Source organism: Hyla sarda, chromosome 1, assembly GCF_029499605.1.
Source record: "Hyla sarda isolate aHylSar1 chromosome 1, aHylSar1.hap1, whole genome shotgun sequence".
Classification (NCBI taxonomy): domain Eukaryota; kingdom Metazoa; phylum Chordata; class Amphibia; order Anura; family Hylidae; genus Hyla; species Hyla sarda.
In genome coordinates, this window is record NC_079189.1 from 37,273,401 (window position 1) to 37,283,925 (window position 10,525).

The 10,525-nt window shown below is 44.0% G+C and overlaps 1 protein-coding gene across 1 annotated transcript in view; it reads right to left on the bottom strand.

The window, feature by feature from the left end:
- Positions 1–9,112: 9,112 nt before the first annotated feature.
- Positions 9,113–10,525, bottom strand: part of LOC130334550 (indolethylamine N-methyltransferase-like) — a 30,438-nt gene continuing 29,025 nt past the window's right edge. The window contains exon 4 of the mRNA XM_056553893.1: positions 9,113–9,786. Coding sequence (XP_056409868.1) covers positions 9,357–9,786 — 430 coding nt within the window. The 3' untranslated portion in view covers positions 9,113–9,356. The remainder of the gene's footprint in view (positions 9,787–10,525) is intronic.

The window sequence follows — 10,525 nt, forward strand, 5'->3', positions numbered from 1 at the left end:
ACTCTCCCCGCTGCAGCGCTCCGGTCACGTCCTCTGACCCGGGGCGCTGCGATTCCGCTGCCAGCCGGGATGCGATTCGCGATGCGGGTAGCGCCCGCTCGCGATGCGCACCCCGGCTCCCCTACCTGACTCGCTCTCCGTCTGTTCTGTCCCGGCGCGCGCGGCCCCGCTCCCTAGGGCGCGCGCGCGCCGGGTCTCTGCGATTTAAAGGGCCACTGCGCCGCTGATTGGCGCAGTGGTTCCAATTAGTGTGTTCACCTGTGCACTGCCCTATATCACCTCACTTCCCCTGCACTCCCTTGCCGGATCTTGTTGCCTTAGTGCCAGTGAAAGCGTTCCTTGTGTGTTCCTAGCCTGTGTTCCAGACCTTCTGCCGTTGCCCCTGACTACGATCCTTGCTGCCTGCCCCGACCTTCTGCTACGTCCGACCTTGCTTCTGCCTACTCCCTTGTACCGCGCCTATCTTCAGCAGCCAGAGAGGTGAGCCGTTGCTAGTGGATACGACCTGGTCACTACCGCCGCAGCAAGACCATCCCGCTTTGCGGCGGGCTCTGGTGAAAACCAGTAGTGGCTTAGAACCGGTCCACTAGCACGGTCCACGCCAATCCCTCTCTGGCACAGAGGATCCACTACCTGCCAGCCGGCATCGTGACAACCCCTCACGTAATGTAATGAGGAGTGCAGTGAGAATTTACACCCCACTGGTGTCTGACAGATCTTTGGAACAGTGGGCTGTGCAAATTAAACATTTTGTACAGCCCACTGTTCCAAAGTTCTGACAGACACCAGTGGGGGGTAAATGCTCACTGTACCCCTTGTTACGTTCCTCAAGGGGTCTGGTTTCCAAAATGGTATGCCATGTAGGGGTTATTTTGCTGTCCTGGCACCATAGGGGCTTCCTAAATGCAACATGCCCCCCGAGCAAAATTTGCTCTCCAAAAGCCAAATATGACTCTTCTCTTCTGAGCATTGTAGTTCGCCCGTAGTGCACTTCAGGTCCACTTATGGCGTACCTTCATACTCAGAAGAGATGGGGTTACAAATTTTTGGGGGTATTTTCTGCTATTTACCCTTGCAAAAATGTGAAATTTGGGGGTAAACACACATTTTAGTGAAAAAATATATATATTTTTTTTACATATGCAAAAGTCGTGAAACCCCTGTGGGGTATTAAGGCTCACTTTATTCCTTGTTACGTTCCTCAAGGGGTCTAGTTTCCAAAATGGTATGCCATGTGAGGGTTTTTTGCTGTTGTGGCACCCTAGGGGCTTCCTAAATGCGACATGCCCCCCCGACCAAAATTTGCTCTCCAAAAGCCAAATATGACTCCTTCTCTTCTGAGCATTGTAGTTCGCCCGTAGTGCACTTCAGGTCCACTTATGGGGTACCTTCATGCTCAGAAGAGATGGGGTTACAAATTTTGGGGGGTATTTTCTGCTATTAACCCTTGCAAAAATGTGAAATTTGGGGGGAAACACACATTTTAGTGATTTTTTTTTTTTTTTTTACATATGCAAAAGTCGTGAAACACCTGTGGGGTATTAAGGTTCACTTTACCCCTTGTTACGTTCCCCAAGTGGTTTAGTTTCCAAAATGGTATGCCATGTGGGGATTTTTTGCTGTTCTGGTACCATAGGGGCTTCCTAAATGCAACATGCCCCCCAAAAACCATTTCAGAAAAACATACTCTCCAAAATCCCCTTGTCGCTCCTTCGCTTCTGAGCCATCTACTGCGCCCGCTGAACACTTTTCATGGACATATGAGGTATGTGCTTACTCGAGAGAAATTGGGCTACAAATATAAGTATAAATTTTCTCCTTCTACCCCTTGTAAAAATTAAAAAAATTGGGTCTACAAGAACATGCGAGTGTAAAAAATGAAGATGGTGAATTTTCTCCTTCACTTTGCTGCTATTCCTGTGAAACACCTAAAGGGTTAAAACGCTGAATGAATGTCATTTTGAATACTTTGGGGGGTGCAGTTTTTATAATGGGGTCATTTGTGGGGTATTTCTAAGATGAAGACCCTTCAAATCCACTTCAAACCTGAACTGGTCCCTGAAAAATAGTGAGTTTGAAAATTTTGTGAAAAATTGGAAAATTGCTGCTGAACTTTGAAGCCCTCTGGTGTCTTCCAAAAGTAAAATCATGTCAATTTTATGATGCAAACATATAGTAGACATATTGTATTTGTGAATACATTTTTTTTTATTTGGAATATCCATTTTCCTTACAAGCAGAGAGCTTCAAAGTTAGAAAAATGCAAAATTTTCAATTTTTTCATCAAATTTTGGAATTTTTCACTAAGAAACGATGCAAGTATCGACAACATTTTACCAAAAACATAAAGTAGAATATGTCATGAAAAAACAATCTCGGAATCAGAATGATAGGTAAAAGCATTCCAGAGTTATTAATGTTTAAAGTGACAGTGGTCAGATGTTCAAAAAACGCTCCGGTCCGAAGGTGTAAAATGGCCTGGTCCTTAAGGGGTTAAAGAGTAGCTATCATTAACTAAACTTTCCCTAATCCCCCTCCCCATCTGTCCCTGACACTCCCCATCTATCCCTGTATGTATTTTTATGTAAAATCCCATTTAAATGCCTTTTTAATATCATCTTCGGCAGCTCAGTGTTGAGCTATATGCAGAGTGCAGAAAGTGGGCGTGGCCCAGCAGGTGCAACGTCATCTGAAGCCTGGCCGGAGCTCGCTTCCGCCCGTCTTCCTGTTTACTGCACTCCCTCTCGGGAGCACGCATACAGGTGAAGTACAGGGCAGGGACGGCAGCCTCTCAGTCTCCTCCTCTCTATATGGCTATACACGTGCCATACAGAGAGGAGGAACGTCAGAGGACTGAGCTGCCATGCCCTGCATTGAGAAGGGGGAGATGCAGGGGGCAGGGAATTTAAATTACGCGCGCCACGCGCGCACAAGCACTGTGCTCGCTCTCTGCCTATATATGAAACTGAGGACGCGCATTCCGGACCATGCTGGACCACGCTGCCGGCCAGCAGTGGTCCATACATGCCCGACGTGAGGGAGGGGGGGTAATGATTCCTGGACCATGTAGGGTGACACCTAGTGGCCAGGATTTCAACTGTAAATAAAAGTGTGAAAGAGAGATTTTTTTAAATGACATATATTTTTATTTATGCATAATCTATTTAATTAAAAAAAAGTTATGTTTAATGAGAGTACCCATTTAACAATTTGAATTAACAGTCTATTTTTGGAGCGTTTCATCAGGAGAAATATTTTTCAAAGCATACCTTCGATGTTGGTCCGGCGGCAGGATTCTTATTTAAATCTCCCTGCAACTTCACAGTCCGAGACTAAAGCAATCAGAATACGAATTTACTGTAGGCTTGCAATGGGACTTCCATCAGATCTATATTCTGATCATTATAGCAGCTGGTGAGCTTAAAGGGGTACTCCGGTGGAAGACTTTTTTTTTTTTTTTTTTTTTTAATGAACTGGTGCCAGAAAGTTAAACAGATTTGTAAATTCTGGAGGCCGGAAGAAGGACACTGGCGTCGCCTCCGAGCTTCCATCTCACTGCACCGATGCTGTGACCCAGCTTTCCGAGGACCGGATCCCCACGCTGATTGATCTCTGCTGAGCGGTTAGTGCGCATACGTGCTTTTGCTTTTTACAGATTTGTAAATTACTTCTATTTAAAATAGAATCTTAATCCTTTCAGTACTTATTAGCAGCTATATGCTACAGAGGAAATTCTTTTCTTTTTTAATTTCTTTTTTGTCTTGTCCACAGTGCTCTCAGCTGACACCTCTGTCCGTGTCAGGAACTGTACAGAGCAGCATAGGTTTGCTATGAGGATTTTCTCCTGCTCTGGACAGTTCCTGATACGGGCATCAGGTGTCAGCAGAGAGAACTGTGGACAAGACAAAAAAGAAATTCAAAATGAAAAGAATTTCCTCTGTAGCATACAGCTGCTAAAAAGTACTGGAAGGGTAAATATTTTTAAAAGATGTCTTTTTAAAATCTGTTTAACTTTCTGGCACTAGTTGATTTAAAAATAAGGTTTTCCACCAGAGTACCCCTTTAAGGGTACGAAGTAATAATATAAACATGTATCCTGCCACAGGACCAACATCAGAGTTGCTCTTTAATGTATTATTTGCTGTAGTCTGGTGTTGCTCTACATATGCTCTAGCAGGCAGTATCACTAGTATCACTTTATTAGGCCCTGTTTACCAGTGTACTTATGTCAAATAACAGATTCACAGCTATTCACAGCTATTCACAGGTTTTAATGTACTGGAGTACCCCTTTAAGGTTTTAGAGACAGTCTGGTGTGCGGTACCTCAGAATAGCTATGTTTGTCTCTTTCTAGAGCAGTGTTTCCCAACCAGGGTGCCTCCAGCTGTTGCAAAACTCCAACTCCCAGCATGCCCGGACAGCCTTCGGCTGTCCTGGCATGCTGGGAGTTGCAGTTTTGCAACAGCTGGAGGCACCCTCGTTGGGAAACACCGGTCTAGAGTGTACCACTGTGGAAATGGGCTGGGTATATCCGGTTGTCCAACTTCCTTGGTGATGTTATTTAAAGCGGTACTCCCCTGGAAAACATTTTACAAGTTAAACAGATTTGTAAATTACTTCTATTAAAAAAATCTTAATCCTTCCAGTACTTATCAGTTGCTGTATGCTTCACAGGAAGTTATTTTCTTTTTGAATGTCCTATCTGTCTTACCACAGTGCTCTCTGCTGATACCTCTGTCCATTTTAGGAACTGTCCAGAGCAGGAGCAGCAAATCCCCATAGCAAACCTCACCTGCTCCAGACAGTTCCTAAAATGGACAGAGGTGTCAGCAGAGAGCACTGCGGTCAGACAGAAAGGAAATTCAAAAAGAAAAGAACTTCCTGTGGAGCATTTTTTAATAGAAGTACGGTAATTTAAGTATAAAAGTATGATTTAAAAAAAAAAAAATGTTTCCAGGGGACCCCTTAAAAGTGCACTCTAAATAAATAAAGGAGACAAGAGAGCAGGTGGAAACTCAACTTATGTTTTACTTGGTAAAAGCTGCAAGATTTGTGCATTTATTTAATATAGATAGAGTCATAAAAAACTCAAAATACACCAAAAATATTCTTCGCTTAAAGACTCGAATAAAACATTAATATAAATCTACTCATAGGGGGACATGTATCATTATTTGTGTATGGTAGAAGCATTTTACCCCTTTTCCCGAATTCTAAATTATGCGCAAAAGCGCTAAATGTATCAATCAAGCGCAATGAGCTTCATAAATTGCGGGAAAATATAGTAATCTCCTCAATCCACTATTTGGAAAATAGAATCGATGATTTAGAGCATCTTGCTACGTTAAGTCCAAGATGGCTTATATTTGTGCAAAAAAAAAACAGCTCTTGCGGCAACATTTTGGGTGTAAAAAAAAAGTATGCAGTTAATAAATCCATGCGTACCATAGATGTCACTCCAAGGTACCCTGATTAGGCCACATCTGGAGGACATGCTCTACCAAAAGGTGCGCAAAAAAATGCGCAAAAAAGGGCTTGCGCAAAATTTTGCGCAAAAAAATACACGCAAAACAGGGGTAAAATCTTTGATACATGTCCCCCATAGATTCCACACAGTATATTGTAAGTTATTAGAGTAATCATTTCTATATATTTTAAAATATATATATATATATATTACATTTAAATAAGTTCACATAATTATGTATTATTGTATATCATTATTTACTGCTAATTTATGGTATGAGTTGAGGGATTTTACCATTACAAGCATATATCCCTTGTCGACAGGATGAGTGATAAATGTGTGATCACTGGGGGTCCAACTGCAGAGAGCCCCACCGATCAGAACAACAAGAGTTCCACTATGGAAATGGAGCAGCAGGGCCCTGCGTGACCACAGTTCCGTTCACTACTAATGGAGATAAGTGAGGTTCGGACCAGCTTTGAAAAATAAGTATTTTCCAATACTCTGTTGGGAGATGTTAGGGTACGTTTACACTATGGAAGTTCCGCTCTGAATCTCCACTAGAAAATTCAGCACAGATTCCACGTGCAGCAGCCCCCCAGTGCTCTCGCTGGTAGGTTCCAGCTCAGTTCACACTGCAGAATTTCCTTTTACAGAATATCAACCGTGGATCAGAGTCCAACGAAATGTTGATTCTTTGGGTGGGATCCACGAGCAATGTCTATGTCAATGAGAATTTGATTTTTAAGGCCTTATTACAGCGGCAAACAAGTGCCAATTTGAATGGCATGGATCCACTAAGGAAATTCAGCAAAGAAATTTTGGAAGTTTATCATTCATTTGATATATTAAAGGGGTACTCCACTGGAAACTATTTTCTTTTAAAATCAACTGGTGACAGCAAGTTAAACAGATTTGTAAATTACTTCTATTAAAAAATCTCTTCAGTACTTATCAGCTGCTGTATACTACAGAGAAAGTTATTTTCTTTTAAAATTTCCTTTCTGTCTGACCACAGTGCTCTCTGCTGACACTTCTGTCCATTTTAGGAACTTTCCAGAATAGGAGCAAATCCCCATAGCAAACCCCTCCTGCTCTGGACAGTTCCTGATATGGACAGAGGTGTCAGCAGAGCGCACTGTGGTCAGACAGAAAGGAAATTCAAAAAGAAAAGAACTTCCTGTGGAGCATACAGCAGCTGATAAGTACTGGACGGACTGGGATTTTTTAATAGAGGTCATTTACAAATCTGTTTAACATTCTGGCACCAGTTGATTTAAAAGAAAATGTTTTCCAGTGGAGTACCCCTTTAATGTCACCACTTCTAAATCAAATGTGTAATGAACTTCAGGAACCAACAATAGATAAACCAGCCATAACGATTATTACAGATGAGCACTAGGAGGTATACTGTAGTAAGTATAGGCAACAGCAGCACACATTTTATGAAGAGAAAACAAAATAAAGCCATACTGAGAAAAAAAAAAAAAAAAACATAAGTCAGGGGGTGTAAGAAAGCAAGTAAATTACATAAGCCTGATGTTATAATGTGTTAGGGAGAAGAGAGAAAGTTTATTGGAACAGAAGTCCTTTCATGTTCAAACTTCCCAGCTGTCTAACTTGTCCATTCTGTATAAAACATCCTTTTTTAGCGATCCAAACCTGGAAGGTATTTGTCTCGGGAGATTTCTAATGTAGGGGGATCAAAGGTTTAGCTGCCATAAGCGGCCCACTAAGGTCAGCTTACTAAGGTCAGCCAACTAAGGTCAGCCCACTAAGGTCAGCCCACTAAGGTCAGCCCACTAAGATCAGCCCACTAAGGTCAGCCCACTAAGGTCAGCCCACTAAGGTCAGCCCAATAAGATCAGCCCACTAAGGTCAGCCCACTAAGGTCAGCCCACTAAGGTCAGCCCACTAAGATCAGCCCACTAAGATCAGCCCACTAAGGTCAGTTTACTAAGGTCAGCCCACTAAGGTCAGCCCACTAAGGTCAGCCCACTAAGATCAGCCCACTAAGGTCAGCCCACTAAGGTCAACCCACTAAGGTCAGCCCAATAAGATCAGCCCACTAAGGTCAGCCCACTAAGGTCAGCCCACTAAGATCAGCCCACTAAGGTCAGCCAACTAAGGTCAGACCACTAAGGTCAGCCAACTAAGGTCAGCCCACTAAGGTCAGCCCACTAAGGTCGGCCCACTAAGGTCGGCCCACTAAGGTCAGCCCACTAAGGTCAGCCCACTATGGTTAGCCCACTGAGGTCAGCCCACTAAGGTCGGCCCACTAAGGTCGGCCCACTAAGGTCGGCCCACTAAGGTCAGCCCACTAAGGTCAGCCCACTATGGTTAGCCCACTATGGTTAGCCCACTAAGGTCAGCCCACTAAGGTCAGCCCACTAAGGTCAGCCCACTATGGTTAGCCCACTGAGGTCAGCCCACTAAGGTCGGCCCACTAAGGTCGGCCCACTAAGGTCAGCCCACTAAGGTCAGCCCACTATGGTTAGCCCACTATGGTTAGCCCACTAAGGTCAGCCCACTAAGGTCAGCCCACTAAGGTCAGCCCACTTTCGACATGATAAGGTCATGAATGATAAGGTCAGCCCACTTTCGACATGATATGGTCATGAATGATAAGGTCAGACCCCTTTTGACAAAATGAGAAAGAAGTATGAGAGGAGGCAACATAGGTATACAATGGCCTGTAATTTTATGTTTGCCTTCTCTAACTCTTTTCAAAAATAATCAGGCAATCCAACTTGATATGTGAATTTGTACAAGAAGTGTACAACGCAAGCATTAATTTTCAGTGTATTTCAGTGCAATAAAACATATCCCCTATTCAATAATCCAAGGATAGGGGACGAGTTTTTGATTGCCGGGAGACTGGCCACTGGGAACCCCCACGATCTCCTGTACGGCACCCTGGAATTCCCCAGGAAGGGGCATGTTGACCTCCACAGGAAGCCACGTTGACACGCCCCCTCCAGGTATCTCTATGGGAAACATGGAGGAGGCGTGTTGGCTGCTTTGTGCAGGGGTTGACTAGTCCCCTTCCAAGGGGCTGCAGGGGTGCCGAGCAGAAGATCATGGGGGATTCCAGTGGCTGGACCCCCCACGATCCAAAACTTGTCTCTTATAATAGGGTAGGGGTTAAGATTTATTGCACTGGAGTTGTACTCCTGTTGAATTTTTTTTTTTTTTTTTATCAATTGGTGCCAGAAAGTTATACGTTTTAATATTAATTTAAGTTATATTTTTAAATGACTTCTATTTAAAAATCTTAACCCTTCCAGTACTTATCAGCTGCTGTATGTTCCAGAGGAAGTTCTTTTCTTTTTGAATTTCCTTTCTGTCTGACCACAGTGCTCTCTGCTGACACCTCTGTCCATTTCAGAAACTGTCCAGAGCAGGAGAAAATCCCCATAGCAAACCTATCCTGCCCTGGAAAGTTCCTGAAATGGACAGAGGTGTCAGCAGAGAGCACTGTGGTCAGACAGAATGGAAATTCAAAAAGAAAAGAACTTCCTCTGGAACATACAGCATGCTGATAAGTACTGAAAAGATTAAGATTTTTTTAATAGAAGTCATTTACAAATCTGTTTAACTTTCTGGCACCAGTTGATTTAAAAAAAATAAATAAATCACTGGAGAACCCCTTTAAGGTTAAAATTATAGAGCCAGTCTGGTGTATGATACCAGGTGAATGATATCCTGGCGAGTAATTTAAAGGATTTTGACGCACCTGAAAAAACCAAGATAGTTTTTGTCTGTGCCTTAGAAAACCTGGCTTTGAGGTAACATGTTGACACGTTTTGATCAGTGTTGGGACCCCCACCAATCTCTAGATAAAATTAGGAAAAGTACATGGCAGTTGTAAGTCTATGGAGCTTACACTTTAAGGTTCCATCACTTTGCGGGCAACGACAAAAGACATTTGTACATGGTCTAAGCGGTCTGTACAAGCTTCTCTTTCCAAATTCTCATGATGCACAATAGCGAAACCTTCATCGATTAAAGTCTGTCTTAAGAAGCTGTCGTCCAGGTTTAGCAGGTGGTACTTACAATCTCCAACCATAAAATAGGAAGCATTGATATTTGCATAGATCACGAGGTGGCCTCCCAGCTTAATAAGATTAGACGTTTTTCTTAGAGTAATTCTGAATTCATCATTATCCCTACTGAGCATTTCCAGCCCCCAAACGCACGTAACACAGTCGGCTCTTGGCAGCGCAAAAGGATTGGTCGGGTTATCTTTGCTGAAGTCACATGGCACAACGCGTTTCACTTTTCTCCTCAACATCTCTTCAGCATCTTGCCACCCATCCCTAAAAAAGAGAGGCATTTTTTAAATATGCAAGCACCTACTGTGAGACAGTGACAGGAATGGTCTCTGTGGGGACCGCTATATTTCCACTAGGTTTCAGAAAGCGTATACCTTATCCAGGGAAAGCTGAGTGAGATATAGAAAATCCAGAAATAGTTGACTCCATGGTGAGATTTAGCTTATTTGGTAATTTTGATAAATCTTGTTATAAGCCTTGGATTGGCCTTTCATCCCCTTCCTGAACCACTGCACAGTTTCAGAGTAGCCCAGGTCAGCACAGGTGCTGAAGACAGCTTGTCACTGGGCTTCAAAACTAAGTGTGAACCAGTCTGCAAATAAAGCTGTGAGGAACCTCTGACAGGAGTTGGATATCCTGAGGTTTGAAGTCTCAAAGGGAGTATTTGCCTGCATTGAGTAACCAGTGGCGTTGCGACCCGGGTGCGGGGGGTGCGGCACCGGGTGACACCAACCTAATGCTGTGACACCAAGACGCTCCGTAGCCCCCCCCCAGCTACACAGACACCCCCCCCCATCTGTGCCCGACCGGCCTCCCATCCGTCAGCACCAACCCAACCCCCCCCGCGCTGTGTGTGCAGTGCGCCCGTCCGTCAGCAACCCCCCTCTTTCACCTGCACTGTGTGCCCGTCTGTCATCACCCCCCCCCTCTCACCTTCACCAGCATTGTGCCTGGCCTCCGCTCCCACGTCTGCGCCAGCCTGACGTCACACCGCATGGCCGCG